The following is a 21,197-nucleotide window of genomic DNA, read 5'->3' on the forward strand; positions in this document are numbered from 1 at the left end:
ATGGTATATACGCAAATATAAATTTGGAAAGATATTTATATAAAATTTAATATTTAGAAGGGTTATTTCATGTAAAAAAATATTATAAAATTAGAGATGGCGCGTTTTCCTATCTTATGCTTTCCCAAAAAAAAAAAATTTCTATCCTACACCAGGTGTACCAGCTCAGAGGCACACCTGACTAATAAAAGAAGCCACGTGGACAACTGACAGGGGGATGGTGGCGATGGGTGGGGGACTCGATCATGGGGAACATGAGGCCCTGGGGGACGAGGTCGAGGACCTTCTTGGCCCAGGTCGGAAGGCGGAGGATGGCCGGGATGCGGGCGGCGGCAAGGAAGGGCAGACAGGGGAGGCCGGCGATGTTGGCAAAGGTGGGTCGGGGAGGAGCTCAGAAGGAAGAAGCCGTAGAGGGTCTCGCCAGCGGCGAGATGGGATTTGAGGGTTCGGGGGAGATGGGGGGCGGGGTCGGGATCCAAGGAGGCAGCGGCGGCTCCGATTCCAGGGAAAGAGGCTCTTTTCTTGGAAGATTGGGAGATGATTGAGATGGAGATGGGGACGATAGTTTGATTGGATTTGAGGACGAAGATAGATGGGTTTCAGTGATTTGAAGTTTTGGGGGAGAAGAGAAGGGGTTTCCTTTGGCCGGCGGCGGGGAGGGCGACTCGGGGTTTCGGCGGAGGGGAAGCGGCTCCTCCGCTTCCTTTCTTTCCTTACGCTGAGGTGATCAGTTATCCACGTGGCGGAGTTTTATTAGCCCCGTGTACCGATGAGCTGGTACACCTGGTGTAGGATATAATTTGCGCGGACGGTGGCTATAACTTCCCCTACGGGTTGTGTTTCTGCTCAAAAACCAAGATTCCAAGCCGTCGGGGAGCCCCCTACCCGTGACGATTGTCTCCTCCTCCTCGCCCGCAATCCAAGTAGTCGATTGCTTCTTTGTTCGAATCACAGCTTTCTCTCTGAAGGTTGGCTGCAATATTTCTCCCTACTTTCGGCTGTAGCGTGTCTTTTGTCTGTGGATAATTCATTCCTTCCAAGTGTTTGTCTATATGCTATAGCGTCTGGCGCCCCGTTATCTCCTTCGGACTGTATGGGAGATACGTGTTTGAAGAAACCAAACAAGAATTGCATGTCTTTTCTATGAATGGCTTCACGTTGTTTCATCGGATTTTATGATATTCTTTATTTGTAATTGCGTGCTGCTGCATTATCTCTCGGATTTGTATCAGTTGGATGGAGCATGCATATCTGTTATTGTTTCTTATCATTCATATTTGCGTTGATGTGTTTGTCAAAATGACTCAGTGATGCTAATATTTCGATCGCTTGTTCTAGAGGTATATCAAATATATATTCATTGCAACAGAATTCTCTGTGTTGCACCGTTCTACTAGTTGACCTATCTAGTGCTGCTACTCAGGCTTTCAGATTATGGAAAATAACTATTGGTACATTTTTTTATTAATTTTGAGCATGTTATTGAATGAATTCTGTTGCCATCTGAGTTCGAATCAGCTCAGAGAACAAGTTAAAATGGTAGGAGGGCTATAAGCACAGAGATAGAAGCAAATGGGAACCAAGAGAAGTTATACCTCTACATTTTGTTGTTCTATTTGTGGTTAAAGTTTTGCATGATAAACATATGTCGTTGTCTCTACATGCCTCTTTCTAGATCTTATCATTTGCAAGATTGCAGTGGTCACGCAACAACCTAGGTGCTAGCGCTTCAAATTGGATTTTGCTTTTGCTGACCTACGTAGAACATCTCAAATTAATCTTTATTGCTGAAATTTTGGCTAATCATCTACGGGAATGGATCAGGACTTTCTTCTGCCATATATCTGTTTCCTTACTTATGAACCTCTATTTTTGAGTGATATGAACTCAACCAGTAGAAACCAAGGGGATGGTTTTTCGAGTTTTGAAATAACTAGATGAACCTAAACTATCATATGTTTTCTTTTCCTTAGGTATTGACTCATATGACTAGAATGTCTGATCAATTGTAAGATAAATAACTAACCTATTGGCAATATATATGGCTCATTAGAGAAAATGAAAAGAAATTCACAAACTGAAAATTTAAATTTCTCACAATAAGAACCACTTTTTCATGGAAACTTTTCTCCTAAATTGGTAATTATTCTGTTTATATTTTGTATATTAATTGTCATTTATAGGTTATTCAGTTGCAAATTTTTTAGTTGATGATGTATTTGTTTATTTTATAGTTAAAATTCTACTTCGTTTAAGCACCAGCAAATGACTGCTCTAAATTCACTATCAAGAAATGTTTTGCTGCCCTTTTTCAGAAGAATTTATAAGAAAACGAAGGAAGAACAATAACAGCTTGGAAAGGGGAATGCTACTGCAAAGGCTTGTGATGAAACATTATTCTTGGATAAAGAAAAGGCAGATTCCACAGACTCAAATCAACTTCTCAGCTCTATTTGGCACCCAAAGAGTTTGTGATAACAAAGAAACAGGGGATACAAAGGAGAATGAGGAAGGAGAGGATTTCCCATATGCTGATGTTCCGAAGCCTGCGAAGAAGTGGGAAAGGAAACCGTATCCAACCCCCATGAAAGTGTTGATCCAAAGGGCCAAGGAAGAGAAGCGGGCTAGGCAGGAAAACCCATGCCGCCTTCTTGAACATGCCCCGGAGAATGGCCTCCTTGTCCCTGAGCTCATTGAGGTAGCCCATCAAGTGTACAATGCCAGGGAATCACTGCTTCATGGTCTCTCCAAACTTGTCAATGGTGATGCTGCTATCCCTGTCAAAAGATGCAGGTAAGAGTCTTGATCCACACCATCCAGCTCACGAAATTGTCACTATTTTTTGGCACCTTGAGCACCCCATTGGCAGCGATAAACAAGAAAAATAATTTGAGGGTGACTAAGATCCTATATTGACCAGGTTTTGTTCTGAAGTGCACATTGGCCACTTTGGGCACGAGATTAGGAGTTGTGAAGGCCCCAAGTGTGGTTCAAGGAACTCTATCCATGTGTGGAGGAGAGGAGGACTTAGAGATGTTGTAGGTTTCCCATATTGCTACCACCTGTATGATAGAGTTGGGAAGCCAAGAGTTGGGCACAAAGAAAGATTTGGAGTCCAAAGGCTTCCAGCAGTAGTAGAGCTGTGCATCCAAGCAGGTCTAGACCTTGAAGGTTACCCAACAAAAAGAAGAACTAAGCCTGTTTACTCAATTGATGGAAGGATTGTAGACTTCGACCCAGAAGAACAGGCTGTGGCAGTAGAGGAAACTCTTGAATCAGTGAATCAGTCTCGAAGAGCCAGCTCCATGGACAGCATATTCGAAGAGCAAATGACGGTGAGTGAATTGAGTGCCAGGACATTGCAGTCTTGGTTGGAGATGAGATCAGGGGCTATGAAGCTTTTGAAGAAATACAGTGTGGTAACCTGTGGTTATTGCCCTGAAGTCCAGGTGGGGCCTAAGGGACACAAAGTGAGGATGTGCAAAGCTTCAAAGCACCAGCACCGCGATGGTTTGCATGGATGGCAAGAAGCCACCATCTATGATTTGATTAGGCCAAACTATGTATGGCACGTGAGGGACTTGCATGGCTCCCCACTAGTTAATGAGCTAAAGAGGTACTATGGGAAGGCTCCAGCCATTGTGGAGCTTTGTGTGCAGGCTGGAGCACCAGTACCTAAACAATATAGAAGTATGATGAGGTTGGATGTTGTACCTCCTAATCTTGATGAACATGATCTTGTTGCCTGATTTCTTTTTTATCTCTAATTTTTCGAGCCTGCATTGTTTTACCTGTAAAGCAGCTGGTGAATATGCTGTTAAGAAGAATGTAAAGATAAGGGAAAGGTATCAAAGACTTGTGGCTGCTTCTGTAATATAGTTACCCGTTTCCCGTCTGCTTCATTTATTTTTGGCCTTTTGCTTTGTGATTCTGTGCTGATGCTGCAGCTACCCACTTCCCCTGTTTGCTCTGTCTTGTGTAATTTTTTGTAGAGATATTAGTTCTGCCTCACTGCTGTTTTTTTGTCCTCTGTTTCCCTCAATATCCATTCACTTTATTTATTTTTTTTTGCCTCCTCTCTAAATGCCTGTCTCAATCCATTTCAAGAGGCACACTAACATTTTTAATGCTTTCTTACGATTGTTCTATCTTTGAAGATTAGAGAGGATAAACTGCGTGCTTCGATTAAACCTAGGAGGTGAGCTTAATCAAGAAGCGCTACATGATGGTCATTCAAAGGGCATGGGATAGCTGGCTGGCCTCCGTCCTCACCTCTTATCGAATTTAGAAATGATGAACCTCTTGAGTTCCTTGGTTTTCAAATAAGATGGTCCCAAAGTGCAACTAAATGCATGGCAACCATGTAACATTAGGAGCTAAGTATATCCAACATTGATATAAAGTCGATCCTCCATTAGTGACAAGTACTTGAGGTGATTTCATGAAGAGATTTATTATGAAGCTTGGGCATAATAGCTTGCTTCTCCTTCTTCTTCTTCTTCTTTCTTTCTTTTTTTCTTTTTTGAGAGAGAGAAGTTACACATATAAGGCTTAACAGGATTTTGTTGATTCCTTCTCTTCCATCGAATCAATAAATTTATAATTTCTAGTAATCTAATTAGTTTTCAAATTGTAATATCAACGTCCGTATGATATATATCATTTCGATAATGTATGATGTATCTAATTGTTTTGCAAATGGTAATATCAATGTCCATATGTTATACATGTCATTTCGATAGTCTACGACATACATGTTAGATATACACATTTTTTCTACGTCCAGCATGGATGTGAAACCATAGGTATGATAGTTAAATCAACATCTGCACCTTTTTTTCTTGAAAAAACATAGTATTTGGATAATAAAATATCATAAAAAATTCAAAAACTGAAATTTGCAAATCAAAAAAATTGTATCAAGAATGTTTGCAGTGTACCCATGCTTATGCATGGTTAAAAGCCATGTGCTCTACCGGCTGAGCAACGACGGCCGCTGTAGGTATGAATTTATGCATTATATCATCGTCTAAATGAATATTACTCGGATAATATCATGCCTCTTGAGCAAAGAATTGAGGGTTTGATTCTACTTAGAGTCAATGCTCGAGGGATGGAGTGAATATAGGGTAAAAGGTGGGGATTTACCCCTTCTAATCTGAAAAAATAGAAAACAAAAGAACATGTAACCAAATCACGGTGCCTTAGTGGGACTTCTCTGCGACAATGGAACAACCCTAGGATATTTGTTAAGGTAACAGGAAAATGTTTGGTGGACTGCTTTATAAGCAGATTTCATTAAAAAAAAAAAAACATTGAAATGTATCTCTCATCAGCATGATATTTACATGAGCCACAAAAAGAATTAGTTCTTCGATGTTATAACCTCTTTCCACATGACGAAAAGATGATGCCACATCAACTGTCCCATGAACCCCATATAATCCGGTTAGTCGTATTCTTTTGATTATATCATGTCATGCAATGATAGTAAACTTACAGAGCTATCCACATGTTTGCTGGCTTTTCTTGTTCAGATGCTGTTGAGCAGCTTTTGACATCCGTTGTCTTTATTTCCAGTAGAGCCTATGTTCCTGTCTAGCCTTGCTCTATTATCACACCAAACCACCAATGCTGTAACAGATTTTTTTGGAGACCCATTCGGTTTATCCGAACGTCAAATGCCTCACCATCTAGTAATCTGATATTCGATGATCCATACTGGCATCTCAGAATAAAATCTTACTGCAGGCAATCTGGAAGCAAAGCTGTTGCCCATAGCATGCAGAGGGAATATCTGCTAAGTCAGTCAACCTGATAAATAGGAACATGTACCTGCAATGACCTTGAAACACCATCTTCCAAGCCTTCTCTTGATAAAAAGATGACAAAAAATGTAATGCCTCTCATTACAACAAAGGGAAATCTTACATAACGCAACATTACCAGTTAATATGAGGGATCACCACTGAAAATATAAGAGTATGAAAACAGTCAATGCATACGACCTGAAACGTCTGAAAATGTTCCAAAGAAAGCTGGCTGATTCTAAATTTCTACTCGCAATTTTACAGCATGAGGTAATAGATGACTGGTGGCACAAAACAATGAAGAATTGGATATGACCTAGAACACCGATAATTCAACTGATGGCCTAGAACACCGATATTCTGTAAATTTGTATATAATTCAACTCATGGCATAAAACACTGATATTCTGTAAGTGTTGTGGAAGATAAAACATTGCATTGCAAATTTAAAGACCACAAAACTGCATAGCAATGTTGAGTATGTATGTTCCACAATTGGTGAAAGATGCTGATTATAATTGACAGAACGCCCAGCTCTCCGGTGTGTTTATCAGCAAACAAAAACAGACTGTATTCTCAGCTCCTGCAATTCCCTGTTCTTGTAAAAAAGCCAAACCATCTTACATATCATCTTGCTCTGCTTTTATTATTTTTTAGCCAGTATGAGTTCTAGCAAGAGTAAATTCATCAACTCCTATGAACACAGTCTCTTGAACCATGCAGCGAAATGGGTTGCTCTCTTATGCGGGATAATAGAATTGAGATCTCCTTGGATGCCATATCCATCCGCTCTTTTGATTTAGCTGCTTCTGATATAAGAGCTGAGACCATAGATTGCAGAGCCTGCACCTGCTCAGCCTGCTCACTTGCAGCAGCCGCTTGCACTAGCTTTGAAGGCAATGAATTAACTCGACGCCAACGGATGGGCAGATACCGATCTGGAATCTGAAAGCAATTGAGTGTGGAAAGCACTCGTAGAGCATGCCTACAGAGAATTCCTGAAAACTCAAACATATGACAGCTACAAGAGAGAAGTTCCTCCCGTGGTATCCAAATCACTTTCCGGCCACCATCCATCTTAGTATGGTGTCTAACAAGAAAACAGCCTTCTTCCATCTGAAATGAGGCATAGTGGGCAGCCATGACAAGCTCATCTTGGAGCTTACAGAATGCATAGGGCGTGAGGACAGCAGCTGCATGAGCTTCCATTGGAGCACCTGTTTTGAGGCAGATATTCTGTAAATTTTGTTGCATGGTTTGATGCTCCCCAGCTTGGTCTCTAAAATCAACAGCTACAGCAACCTATGGAGACAGTGGCAACAAAATCATTCACTATATTTGAGCAAATTGCTTGCCAAAGAAACATGAAATTTCAGCATTTTCACAATCTTGGTTTTAGGATTAAAATAGAGGAAATATAAGTTCAAAAAGAAAAAGAACTTAAGAAAGAAAAGAAATCTCTAGACCTTTGCAGATATTAATCTTAAGTCATGATCGTATTTATCAAATAATGCCTTCTTGAGCTGTATCTAGGAGTGCCTTATGCCTATGTATAAAAAGCAAGTTCATGAGAAAGAAACTAATATTTTGAGTGATCACTGTTATTGATGCAAGCTAGGAATTTGAATAAACAATCCCCATGACATACTTGCTCTATGAAATGAGCAAGACGGGTCTGTGCACTCAAGAACCGCTGAATGAAAGCATTGATCGACTTCGATAGGCCTGTTGTACTCATTCCTCCAAAGAAATGATTTCTCAAATATGGCAGTGCCCATAGCGACCGAAACACAAACAAATTGGTAATGTGTCTATTTGTATGAAGCCCAAATGAGTTGACCATCTCCCTCCATCCAAGCTCAAAGTCCTCTATGCTTTCCAAATTATAGAGTCTATAAAACTCAGCTTTCCAGTCATTATACCGTTCTCCAAGAACTGCATTAAACCAAGATGGGAACTTTGCGACAATGAGCCATATACAGAGTGCATGTCTTGTGCTTGGCATTTCGATAGCTATTGCTTCTTTGAGACACATATTTTGGTCAGTCAAAATTGTTTGCGGAGCCTTTCCATTCATGAAGCTTAAAAACACCTGTCATGCACCACAAATTTAGAGTATGGAAAAAAAAAGGAAAAGTTAGAGCTTTTAGAAGTTTAAGCAACGGCGTTTTGAAGCTTCACCTTCAATGCCCATGAAAAGGACCGTACATTCTCCTCCCGCAAAAGAACACAGCCATGGAAACATGGCATTCCATAGTTATTCATGCCAACCCAGATCCCTAGTGGCATGTCAAAAGCAGTTAACCTGTGTGTTGTATCAAATACAACTGCATCTCCAAAAATCTCATATGACTGGACCGATGAGGAATATGACCAGGCAATATTCTCTAGCCTGTTATCGGCATCTATAGTGAAATCATATTTGAAATTGGGATCCTTTTCCTTTATGTTCCTGCACATTTTAAGAAGGTCAATACTCTCCTCATCTTGGTCCACCTTCTTAAATGATTGTATGAGATTTCTCACATCTTTTTCTGTGAAAGGCAAATATCCAGGTTCAACACACTTCTCTAGCTCCATTAATCTCATCATTTGCTGTACGGAAATACCGCTCTTTGCAAACATCAAGATGCGGTTTTTATCAGCATCTGAGATAGTGCGATAGGCTGGAAGGAAGCGCACTTGATTAGGCTCCAAGAGTTCATGATTGTGATGGTTAGAAAAGCCTGTAACTCGCCACTCAGTTACCCCCATGTCTGTGCTTTTGCTGATGCGCATGTATGCTTGACACCCACATCGAGAAGACTTCCGATTTCTCTGTGGTTTACTATCATTTGGTGCTTTCGTAGGAGTATTGCCAGCACGATGACATACAAAATACCGCCTTGTGAGTCCCTTCCCTATTCCATCTTTTCCTTCTGTTCGATGACGACGAATTGAGAAACCACATCGCTTTGCATATTCACTGTAAAACTCATATGCAGCATCATGAGTAACAAATCTTTGGCCAATATAAGGAATTGCATCAATGGAGGTTTCTAATGAAAGCCTTGTGTCCTCTGGTGATTCTTCCGCGCTGCTAGTGTCATCCAAAGATAAGGACCTCTGTTCTGAGGGATCATCATAAACATCTAACATTGCTCTAGCTTCTGCTGACATTACTTTTGCATCAGAATAATAGCTGGGAAGAAAACCCTGCACATGACAAAGTGTATCATCTTCTATCACATATCATGCCATGCAAAACTAGACAGGAGAAAAAGGAACAGAAAGGCAAACCAAGAATTGAAAATTTAAATAAAAGAGGAAAGAAAAGAAAAGAAGAACAAGTTCCTCAATATCAAGAACTTTGAAGGAACAAATCCAAGAGGAGAATTTATTTTTTCTTTCAAGAGAAAATAGCATTTAAGTGAGAAGAAAGATCTCTATTTCTGGTTAGGATGATCATACCGGACAAACTTCAATATTTCAAGGAATGTATCTATTACATGTTATAAATCAACATAGGTATGGTTGACCGAACCAGAACTGCATGCATGACACCATTGTAGAACCACCATATCAGGCCATCAGGCATATATGAGCAAATATAAACTAAGATGATACTCGGTGAGACAATGACGAAGTTCACATGTAACATTTAAGAAATAGAGCTTGCAAATCATGTGCCCATAATTAACATGTCATGAATTTTCCTTTCGCTTATGATCCCTTTATGTCTATGCAAAGCCAGTTTGCTTCCAGCAGAGATTATTGCAGTAGCTGTCACTCCAAAATTTGCTCCACAATTCCTGTGGTGTCACATCACTGTGAGCATCATCCAAAACCAGAACTTGGAGTCTTGAATGCAAGATATGTACATCTGTCGCCAATATCTATCACTCGATTCAGCTACCATTAACCAATCTGCATTAGTGCCTTCATCGGATGATAGACTGGAGCATGAGTGCATGACAGAGTCTCCTATTGATAGCTGACTATCAGAAAGTTCTAATTATTACTTTCTAGCCAGTCCAACACCATGTTTTTAACATTAGAACACCGACAGAATCCAACAAATATAGCCTGCTTCCCAGACATAATAAGTAGTGTGCAGAAGATCATCATCAGTGGGCTGAAATTGAAAGAAACAATAGTTTCTGCCTTCCTTTGGCGACAATAAAGCCTAAATTCCACCCAGAATAATGAGAGCATTTTATCATGGGTATCTGCAGATGCCTAATTTGGACATGTATTTCCTCTGAACAGTAATTAATGTGTTAATCGTTTTTTCTCCTCTGTCAGTTAAAAGGTGATGCCTATTTACCCCTTCCATAGTGTTTCCACTCATTCATTGTTTCCAAGAGGCCATCTCTATAACTCATCCATCGTTTCTTCATCTTTCCATGTCTCTTTACATGATCCTTGTATGTTCTTTACTGCTTTTAGCTCTTCAGAATCTCCATTTTCACCAAACTTTCTTAACTTTTGGGACATTGAGTATCAAAATTTGCCCTTGCTCTGTGTATTTGATATCATAGCAACGTACTACTCCCAACTATATCTCGACCAGGACATTCAATAGCTAGCACAAGCAATATTTCATCCGGTTGGTGACCATGCATGCAGGCTTTAATGGCTGTAGTATGGGAGGCTAAATTGATGGGTCAAAATCAACTCATGCAGTTTTAATGGCAGGTACACATAGCGAGGCTTCAAAAGCCTCCAAATCTTCATAAGTCCACCATTTGCAAATTAAAACTTCAGATCTAAAATTTTGACCTAATCATGTTACTACCTGTTGGAGAACAGGATAGTCCCAGATAAGCAAGAAACTTTAGGTGACGTTAAATATGTATGGACCATCCTCCTATCAACTTAAGATTTTGGAGTCTAGTGGTTAACAGTGCCAAAAGTATCGGCGCAACTTTATTAGTTCATAGTGCAAATTTGGATTTATGTCATTCAAATGGTCAAGACATTCATCACAATCCTTAGACTCGCATACGCCTTATATTAGCTGGTCTGGCCATGCGCAGCTGTTCTTCGTCATAGTTCATCTTCATAGCTGGTTCTCACTTAGCTTTTTGACTCTCACGCTTCTTCCTCTATTTAGAAAAAGAATATCACATGCATAAGCACAGATATAGACGCAAAAAAATAAAAAGAAAAAAACAGAAATTTAGAGTCTTGGAACCATTTTATAAAGAATCCACCAAAAAAAAGGGCATCTAAAAATAGAGGAGAGTCTTTTTTCATGTTTCTAACCCATAACACCCAAGTCATAATGGAGCAACCTTACCATTGCACCCAAGCACAAAACTTTGAATCCACCAAATGGGTCTTAAATGACATTTAAACTAAAAGTTGTTTCAAATTTTTGTGCAAATTTGAATTCGATTGTTTTCTTCAAATGCCATATAATAAATATAAATATAATTATGCTAATGAGTGAAAAACGAGTTTAATATTTCTATTACAGATAAAGGGTAAATTTCAAGCAACAGCCCGGATACCTAGGAACTCCAACAAGGCATCATAGGTCATGAATATTACTTTAAAATATGCAAAGCATCTTATCCTTGCAGATACCTTAAAAAGAAACCTCCATCAGAAATATATCTACACTCCTATTGTAATTCTGCACAACTAAAGGATATTTCACTTTAAATTTCCGAACAAGTTTGCAAAATAAGCAATTAGTAATAGTTATGGGAATTATATCAAAAGAAATAATTAGCCTTTCATTCCACAGCTAGAAGAAATTGACCCAAATAAATCAATACTGAGCAAAATATTTCAAATTTTTAGCTGATTGAGGCTTTATCTAAAATGAATATTCAAGACTGTTTAGCAAGTAAAACAGAATATGTTAGCATTTTCCAGTTAAGTCATAAAAATCATGGTATGTTGCCCTTCCCAATGAACCAAATCGCCAGGTAATGTGAATTTGCTAGTCAACAGGTCAAGGCTCATTGTTGTTAACAAATATCTTAAGAAATAATAAATGCCTAGCAAGTATTCTGTTACAGCCCACTTACAAGCTGGCGTTTTGAGCAATGGGACTGGACAAGCTATTGATACAATTCCTCCACATGACACACAAATTATGAGCACTTGCAAGCCAGGTTAGCAAAAGCAAGCATATAGAGAATAGTGCAACAAAGTTTGGGAACATACTCTCATGAGATCATTGGAAGACCTAAGCTGCTGATATTTACTGCAGATTCCAAGTTATGAAAATCAAGTGATGCCCAGCTCAAATACTCTACAAATTGCAACACGATATTCTCTACTCAGCATTTGTAACAGTAAATGAAATCAATAGGCCCAACTGAGGAGACAATAACATGATAGCAACACGAAAAGATTCTGTTCTTTCTACAAAACAGAGAAGAGCACAAAGAGGAATTGGTATAACGTATCTGGAAGTAAGAGCAGCATATCCTGTCTATTTCAATAAGGTAAATTTTGTAAAAGTAAATTTTGATCATACATATTTTATACTCGATACCTGTTAGCCATTTTGCAATTACATTGATGTAAAACAAAGTGGAAATACAACACATTGAGAAAAATCAGTCATCAGGTAGAGTGAATACTCGAAGGAAATTGACTCTTAAACATCAGTAGCAGTAATCACAGCAGTGATTACGCTCATAAATTGCAATGTAAGGTCAAAAACTAATTTGACTATAAGTGATATGCTCCATTAAATCCGAAAATAATATTAACAATTCATCTTCTTTTAAGCTGAAACTTTCTTTCGAATATAAATTCGACATCAAATTCACAAGGAAAAAATGCAGCATATTAAACAGCTCAGAGGAGAGAAATATCAATTTTTTAAAGAAAGAAGCCTTTTTTTCAAGATCAACTCAACAAAAGCACGGCACTCTATCATATAAATAAGAACAGGGAAATCAATTACGGTATAAAAAGATAAACCAAATGGACATTAAAGAGAGGAGTCTCTGAATTCAACCGTTATGGACGATCTATCACGTGAAAAAAAATAAATAAAGGAAAGGTATTTTAGTTTAAATTGTTGAGAAAATGCCTGGAAATTGCACGCAGAAACCAAACCCAATTAAAAGTCCGGATAGAGAAGACACCATTGGGAAAAAAATAAATTAAAAAAAAAAGATCAGATTTGGGTAGCAGGAAAGATTAAAATACAAGAAAAGAAACAAAATCCCCTGCTGAAATTAAGAATACTAATAATTAGTCAAAGAAAACCATAAAATAGTCTCTTGATCACTACTCTAAACCAGAGACACTCAAGATAGGATCAAAAGTCAAAAATCACCACATTTGAGCGTTGGGATTTCAGATAGAACTTCTCATACCAAATTTGATCCAAAAATTCACCACATTTCTCCAATCCACCCCTCGAATTGCCAAAATAGCGCCCTAGTGAGGGAGAGAAGGAGGTAGAGAAGGGTGGAGGGGAAGGAGATTATAGATCCGCGGAGTGGAAGAGGGAGAAGGATTTCGAGAAAGGCCAAACCCTAACATGCGCCGGAGGGGAGCAAAGCTTGATCTTGCTGATCTCTTCGATGTCCAACCTCCTGATTAAATCCTGAACGTCTGATCCCGAGTACTAAGCTTGCAATGGAAACCGTCCGATTACGATTGAACGGTCTCTGATCTCTTACCACCCCACCGAATCTAAAGGCCACGGCCATGGTGCCCCTGGGGTAAAGGGTCGGGCACGGACGTCCTCGAGGTTTCCTTGAACTCAGCATTTTTTTTCCTTTTTCTGGAAAATGGCTGCTATAACTTATAAGTTGTTGGTACTGAAATTATACAAAACAAAATGACAAAAATAGTTATTTGCCAATTGCAGTATTTGGTTAATTTATTATATCACAATTTGCATAAGAAACCTAATATATATATACTAAAATAAAGATTTTGCCCGAATAAAACACTCCATTCTCCATATAGCTAACGTTAATAATAAAATTATAATTCTTCTCGCATACTATATTATTATTGTTATGGTTGAAATCTGGCTTGAGGGCGACCACCCCGGAAGGGAGCCGAGGGGACGCCGACCGGGGATGGAGAAAGAGAGCTACCTCCGGTGTTCTGGGTACTTCTGAGAAGGCGCTGGCAGGAAAGGAGGAAGATGGCCACCTCCCTGCGCTCCAGGGTACTTGCACAAAGTCTTGGCCGGGAATTCCGGCGAAGGCTCTCCGATGGCTAAGTTAGCCAGACATTTTCGTAGAGAGGAGAGCTTTCTAAGTGCCTTTTTTTTTATTTTTGGTAGCGTAAAACTATCTTGTAGTAGTTTGTAGAAACTTAATAATGCCTGCAAAAGCTTGTAAAGGCTTGTAAAGCTTACCGAGGGTCTTTCCTACTCCCTTTTTATAGGATGAGGGTGACGACTGTTATCTGAAATCTCGGACTGAGATATGATCAGCGGGCCAATAGCTGGAGATAGCGTGTCAACGGGTGTGGCAGGGTGTGGCCCTTGACGGGCGTAGCAGGTATGGCCCTTAACGGGCGTGGCAGGGTATGGCTCTTGGCTGGTGCGCCATGACGTGGCCAGGTACGGCTGCGGGCAAGGTCGGGCAGGCTTGGAGACCGCGACGTGCGCTTGGCGAGGTCGGCTCTGGCCTTTACTGGGCTGAGATCGGCCTGGCCTCTGGTGGAGGTCGGCTTGGCCTTTGGCAAGCTAAGGTCAGCTTGGCTTTGGGCGGAGCCAAGGTCAACCTAGCTCCTGGCAGGGCCGAGGTAGGCTCTTAGCGGGGCCGAGGTCTGCCTCTTCGGCCTGCTCAACTCTGGGGTTTACTCTGCCGGAATTGGGTGACTCCATGCCGGAATAGGACGATCCATTTCACCTTCCATCAATTATTAGTAAAATAAAAGCCATTTTGAATCAATTAAAGCTACGTATTGATTAATCTATTTTATGTTGTCTTGGAGTAATGTATAGTGTAATGGTATATAAAGACTCCCACGTTCGTCTTTGGCAGTTATTGAAGCAAAAGCACATATGGTTTATTCCCCACCATAAACTCAGCAAGAAGATATTCCGAATAAATCGAGTTTGCTTTTAACACTGGCTTCTAATTAGGCACCTCTCAAGATTTTTTTTTTTTTTTTTTTTAAGAGGAAGACTCGAAGACCCCATCAATTCATTTCACTGAGAGAATGAATTGAAAGACTTTTCTCCAGATTATCAGATTCGCTGGGGGCAAAGAAGATCCCAATGTTTAGATATTCTAGATCACAGTTGCTATTTTGCTTGTGTTGCTCTGCTTAGTGAAATCCCATCATAAGATTGATGCAGAAGAAAATATTCCAGACCAAACTTTGGTTTTTAATTTGTTACATAAGTATTATAACAATTCAAAGAGAATGTATATAACAATTGAAATAGGTATATCTGACATTTAAAATTTACGTAATATAAAATAATAAATATATATATATAATATAAAGTATATTTTAATTTATTATAAATATATATTTAATATCATATATAATAATTATATATTCATAATTTGGCCTACTACTAACCATGCATCAACAGCTTAATCTCTTTCTCAAGAAGAACTATTCGAGCTTATACAGATATACTACGAGAACTAAAGAGATCGGAATTACTTCACATTAATGACTGCACAATGACCTAACAGACGAGTTTGTATCCACTAAACGAGTGTAGAACCACATTCTGCTGCAGAATTCCAAATTCCACTTCGAACACATTCTTCTCATCAAGATAAAACTTGGGAAAAGAAAATTAGAAGCTGATTAATTATAGGACGAACTGACCTTTCAACTCGAGCTTTTAGCATCATAGAATACATGCTCTAAAGCTTTCTAATCCAAATATACAAGGTAAGAATGTATGGATAAGAAAATGGATTCCCTTCTGCTGACCAGAGAGGGGGGAAGAAACAAGGGGGAAGCAAAAGGAGAGGTCTAGAAAAAGAATTTAAAATTTCATGACCGTTGAAGTGAGGTTGAGTAGGGGTTCCAATGCATCAGGAGAAAACTTCATTGCAAAAAGGAAACAGAGAGAACTTGGTTTGGAGTTGTATGTACAGATGGTCCCATTACTTCTGATAGATCGAATCAAGCTTTCCGTGATGTCTTCGCGGCCGTAAGTTGCAGGGTGATGACCTCCAATTGACCAGCCAGCCCAAGTCACAGTCCTGTTCGCATTCGATAATCCATGGAACATGTTCAAGTAGGTAGGGATGTAGAACTCATCAGGGTAGCAATTGGTTTTACAATATTCCCTGAAAAAAAAGTAGTACTTCTTGTCTGCAACTATATTGACTGCCAACGAGCGCTGGATTTCAAACAACCGAGACCCTTTTCTCCATTGAGGAAGCTTGATTTCAGGGGCCAGGTGGCTGTTATAATGTCCGAGGCCTTGGAATGAGTTTTCATCATAAGACTGCACAAAGCTGTAGGCAGATTTAGTGAGGTACTTATAGACAGTGGAGAAATTAAAAACCGGAATGCAACTCTCAGAGAGCAGAACAAAGCGCTCGTTGGAGAAGTCCAGCAAAGCATTGGCCAAGAGACGCTTTTCCGCATCTACTTGTGATATTAGGCCATGTTTAGTCTTCTGCATATGAACAGCAGATAAAAACACAAGTCAGCTGAGTTGTCTTCACAAAGGAAATGCTTCAATTCAACCAAGACTGTGGTCATGTTAAATTCACAATTATTTACATCTGACTGGCAACATCTTAATTTCTACAAGTTTCTGATATCTATTCGATCTTTTGGATTGAAATCTGTGGAGGAGGAAACATCCTTTGGAAAAGGCAAAAAAGCAAGAAATTTGCAGAAATCTACAAAATTAAGTTATGAGGAGCGCCCATTAAAAAAAATCACATTTTCTGAAATTGATCGAAGAAACATCTCAGTAACCTACTTCTGCTGCTCATGACACTGGTCAGGGACCTCAAGTGCAGCTGAAGGCTGTCTAAGCAAACAAATTCACGTGAATAGCTAATTGTGCTGCTGATTTATTTCCATGCAATAATAAAAAGTTGTGCTAATCAAAATTATCAATTTATTAACAAGACCTTGTTTTTCGTGAGTTTTACCATGCTGAAAGCCAACAAATGAAACTCTGTGACAGATAAGTATCTTTTACTTTCATAAGCATGCCAAATGCTAAGATACACCAGGAAAAGAAACTGCATCTTTTACTTCCATACTAATTTAAAAAAAGTTTACAGGAAGAAAGGCAGGGCAAACAGTCAAAACTCAAAACAAAATTATGACCCATCTAAATGAATTCAGAATCCCAAATGATACTAAAGGCCCATGTTAGCTGGAGATAAATAGATCCTCGGCATATACCCCCATTCTATCTTGAAGAAGTTGACACGAAACTAACATGAAGACATAAAATTAGATCAGAACCTACTAACCAAAGCATAAAAACAATATAGTCTGGATTGCAAGCCAATATTATACGAAACGAGCCCGTAATATCATATGAAATCTGCACCCCTTATATCTTGAGGACTCTTGCACCAACAAAATAGGTACCATAACTCTTTCTCTCTTTTTTTGTGACAACAGTAACCAATTTATGATGTAATAAATCTAAAGTAGTCCAGGCAGGGCGAATACTTTATTTAAGTACCATACAATGTGGAAAGCATAAACTAATACTTCAGTCGTTGACTAGATTCACAGTTATGGAAGTGCATCTACTGCTTGTGTAGCATAAATGTTTTATTTCAATTGTGAAAATATGGTAGAATTCTTGGTATCAGGACCTCTAACTAGAGTATTGTCTGTTCTTCACCTGAATATGGTAGTCTTTCTTCTTAATAAATCAAATGATTGCATGTCTTGTTAAAAGATCAACTCACATTACTTATCTAGAAAAAAGATGCAACCAATCTCCATGGAAGTATATTAATGTAAATAAATTTCACTCGAGGACAAGATTTTGGAATCCAAGACCAAGAATGGGAACAAGGGAAGAATACAGTAGATATTTTTGCATTGTTAATAGTTCAACAAGGCAACTTGAATAGGAGTGAGAAAGAGGAAACAACCTAGGATCAGGATAGAAATCATGATTCCTGCTTCAGTGATACAGATCATGGATCACCTATACAACTAAGATTGATTAAGGTTGAGGATTCTGAGCAAAATTGTAGATGCCGTTTCTTAAAGAAAAGAATGACAGTCGGAAGAAAGTAAAAGAAAGTACATTCATATTGTTCTTGCTCACATTTCCTCCAAGCCAGAAGAAAGTATCACAATGGTTATTACTTGAAATGAGGTTTAAGTTTGATAGTACCTTTTGAATATAGTGGGTGCACAGTTTTGTTTACTAGTTTTAACAACCTTCAAAATAACAGATAAACTTGGAGGGAATCAAAAAAGCTGACTGCATGAAAGCATACATATTTTGGCTTACAAATTCCACAATTCAAGCACTACACTCTGGTGTGTTACCAAATCATATAAAAATTGTCACCAAGAAGGCCAGTCTAGCTAATTACATCAATTCTAAGAACAAAGAATTTTAAGAAGAGAAATAAGAAAAAAGAAATAAAATTTACTTGGGAATTTTATTTCATAAAATGATACTGACAAGCTGTAGCATTCAATACCTTAAAATCCTTAAACAATATAAAAGCAGCTTAATTTCCCAATTTTTAAATTCCAAAAATAAGCCTCTTGTTAAAGTTTTAAAATAGTCCTATAGTAACTATAGTTAGATTTCTCTAATAGAATTAAAATATGCTATAGGCAAAGGAAATATAACAATTTTGGATTTTGAGAATAAGAGAAAGAGTTGAGACAAATCTAGGAATAGAGACAAAAACCATGACTGGGATAGCAGACACAAAGCTATTAAACTTGAATATGGCCTTTTGTCAAAATGGAATAACCCTACTTTTTATTTTTGCTTATTGGGAATGATTCGATCATTTTATAGCAACCAAGTCTAGAATCAGCATATTTGTGTTTTACTCCCCATAACTCTTCTTCAGCAAGGCTTGGGCAGAATAGCAAAGCAAATACAAGTAGATGAGGGACTTAAGGATACCTATCAGAAAGACTGATCAAATCCATAACGATGTACAAGAAAATACTAACTTTTGAAACACCATGTGAGAAAAATCCTATTAGCAACAGAAAAAGAATATGGACCCTAAGAATTTTCAAGGGAGGAGGAAGAAGAGTGCTTCTAAACCAAAAGACGAAGATGAGATATATTGTATTAGAAAAAATTATTTATAAAACAATTAATTTTAGATATTTTTAGAATTTATATTTAAGTTAAATTATCTCCAATCTAAAAATTTTAGCATTTTACATGCATCAAGACATAATTTATAACGATTTTTTAGGGAAGGAAGCTGCAAAATAAGCACATATAATAAATTCCTATAAGAATTCAAAATAACAATAATCTTTGGGGTGGGGGGGTGGAGATCATATGGAACTTAGTTGTAAATAACTATTCGCAGAAAAATCAGATCACATGAAACTTTCTTCTGCAATTACAAAAATACTTGGTTGCTGGATTTCCATCCTAATACTGACTCAAATTACTTTTAAATATTTCACTATAGAATTGTCACTAGTAACATATTCTGCAACTCTCAGCAATGTCGATGCACTATCATATCTTTAGAACACCCTCTATGATGATTGAAAAACATAGCAGCTGTTTCCAAACAGCAACCAAGCAAAATATGCGATAAATAAAACCAATAAACACAGATAAAATTAGATAACAAATTGTACCTCACTTGGAATTTGGCGATCATAGAAGAAAGAGCTCTCGGGGACCTCAAGTGTGTACCCTGGATATGCATGCACATAAACTGTGAAGAGCCCTTCATGACCTTTGAAAAACCTATCCCACAACCGTAAGAGTGGTAAAGATCCTTCTGTCATAAACAGGAAGGCCACCTTTGGCACTCTGTTGAATGGATACTCATTTCTCTTGGATACCATTGAAGCCCTCCAAAAGAGCTCTTTATCTGTCATCATATGCATCAAATTGCACGGCTCAATGAAATTGTTAAAGTTCAAGCTAGGCTTCCCACAGTTTGTGTATAGTTTTGCCGGAAAGAAGATATCAGTCTGTGATACATGCTGATTGAGATGCACGCCCCATGACAAGCCTAGAACTGACCCTGCCACGAACACAGCTATGCGGAAAAAAATCTTTATTAGCCTAAGTGAACAATCCTTTCTTGAAGAGTTTGCCCAGTGCCCTTCCTCCTCTTCATCCCCCTTCTTCCTGGGCTTCATCTTAATCGCGCTACAATTCCAAATTCAATGACGCTACTCATTAAATATCTACCTCTAGAACAACTATATAGTATATATCAAACTAAAGTTAAGCTTAACCTCCATTATCAGCTCACTAGCCTTTGCTTTAAAAAGAAAAAAAAAAAAGAAATTCGCCCAGTGTATAAGGCTCCTGCCACTGCAGGGTCTGGAAGGGTCAGATATACACAGCCTCACTCCGTGTGTGGAGGCCATTTCCAAACTCATGACACCCATGACGCCAGGGCCCACCCTCAAAAAACATCACCTTTACTTCAAAATCCTGAATACGTTCATTTATCTATTTCAATTCTAGCCAGAGAATACTCAAAGATCACCAAAACTAAGTGAAAATTGTTATTTTCTCTTCTATATCAAATTCAGGATACTGCTGAAAACTAACAAGAAATCAGCAGAAAATTCAAAAATCCAACAAATTCCAACGCTCCAGTTAAAATTAGCCCCAATAATCATTTCACTACATATAAAAAGAAAAATAACAACATAAGGTTGAAATCCATTATCTAGTTAATAGTCTACTCGAATCCTTTGCAGACAACACTCAAAGAGAGACAAAAGAAAAGGTGAAATAGTATTTTATCTAATCAAAAACAGGTTCAGAATTCTACTCAAAACTAACCAAAAAAATCATGAGACAATTCGAAAAACACTTAAAAATTCCAATACTCCAAAACGGAATCTCAAGCACTAAGAACTCAACAGCTGGATATAAAAGCTGACCTCGCGCAAGAAATCCGATCACTTTCCCTCTTCCCGACTACCGCGGAGGACCCTAGGGTTCCTCCAGCTCCGCGACAACGAATCGATGCCCGAACTTGGGTAGTATAAACTGATCAAACTGCTCTGGAATCCTCGAAAACGAACGATGAAACCAAGGGATTGGACGGAAGAGAAGGGAAGAAGACAACGCAAAAACAATTCTTGGGGAAAAAGGTCGCTCTTTTTTCTCGCCTCCTCTCCTCTCCTCCATCGAAGCCTTGGTGTTCTGGACAGGTTTTCTGGGTTTTATCGAGAGAGATGGGTGGAGGAGAAAGAGGAGGAAGGACGAGGTAACGGTGCACGCATCTGGAGGCATGGGAAGGTAAAGTTTTATTTTTT

At 38.7% G+C, this 21,197-nt stretch overlaps 3 protein-coding genes across 10 annotated transcripts; 1 reads left to right on the forward strand and 2 right to left on the reverse strand.

Moving 5' to 3' along the window:
* The first annotated feature begins 218 nt into the window (after positions 1–218).
* Positions 219–3,902, forward strand: APO3 (APO RNA-binding protein (DUF794)). Its single transcript, XM_026800983.4, has 3 exons — positions 219–968; positions 2,316–2,793; positions 2,921–3,902. The coding sequence occupies exons 2-3, from the start codon at positions 2,366–2,368 to the stop codon at positions 3,747–3,749; spliced, it is 1,257 nt and encodes a 418-aa protein (XP_026656784.4). The 5' UTR covers positions 219–968; positions 2,316–2,365; the 3' UTR covers positions 3,750–3,902.
* A 1,930-nt stretch (positions 3,903–5,832) lies between these two features.
* On the reverse strand, positions 5,833–13,485 carry FRS11 (FAR1-related sequence 11). 8 transcript variants are annotated; one of them, XM_039133574.3, is made up of 6 exons: positions 13,139–13,481; positions 11,970–12,057; positions 9,299–10,897; positions 7,992–9,005; positions 7,459–7,902; positions 5,833–7,112 (listed from the first exon to the last, which is right to left on the reverse strand). In XM_039133574.3, the coding sequence occupies exons 4-6, from the start codon at positions 8,967–8,969 to the stop codon at positions 6,498–6,500; spliced, it is 2,037 nt and encodes a 678-aa protein (XP_038989502.3). In that variant the 5' UTR covers positions 8,970–9,005; positions 9,299–10,897; positions 11,970–12,057; positions 13,139–13,481; the 3' UTR covers positions 5,833–6,497. The 8 variants fall into 8 exon arrangements, 7 of the variants coding, with proteins under 7 accessions (XP_038989502.3, XP_038989500.3, XP_038989503.3 ...); XM_039133572.3 differs by having other exon boundaries at positions 9,261–10,897; positions 13,139–13,480; XR_015977317.2 differs by lacking the exon at positions 9,299–10,897 and adding an exon at positions 7,277–7,356 and having other exon boundaries at positions 6,982–7,112; positions 13,139–13,485.
* A 2,047-nt stretch (positions 13,486–15,532) lies between these two features.
* On the reverse strand, positions 15,533–21,197 carry LOC103704783 (glycosyltransferase BC10-like). The gene is made up of 3 exons (XM_088720329.2): positions 20,820–21,197; positions 19,548–20,070; positions 15,533–16,383 (listed from the first exon to the last, which is right to left on the reverse strand). Exons 2-3 carry the CDS (start codon positions 20,058–20,060, stop codon positions 15,742–15,744), a joined length of 1,155 nt encoding a protein of 384 aa, XP_088576455.2. The 5' UTR covers positions 20,061–20,070; positions 20,820–21,197; the 3' UTR covers positions 15,533–15,741.

Source organism: Phoenix dactylifera, chromosome 4 (assembly GCF_051530095.1).
Source record: "Phoenix dactylifera cultivar Ajwa chromosome 4, Ajwa_hap1_PhDact_Kaust_v1.1, whole genome shotgun sequence".
In the NCBI taxonomy this organism is placed as follows: domain Eukaryota; kingdom Viridiplantae; phylum Streptophyta; class Magnoliopsida; order Arecales; family Arecaceae; genus Phoenix; species Phoenix dactylifera.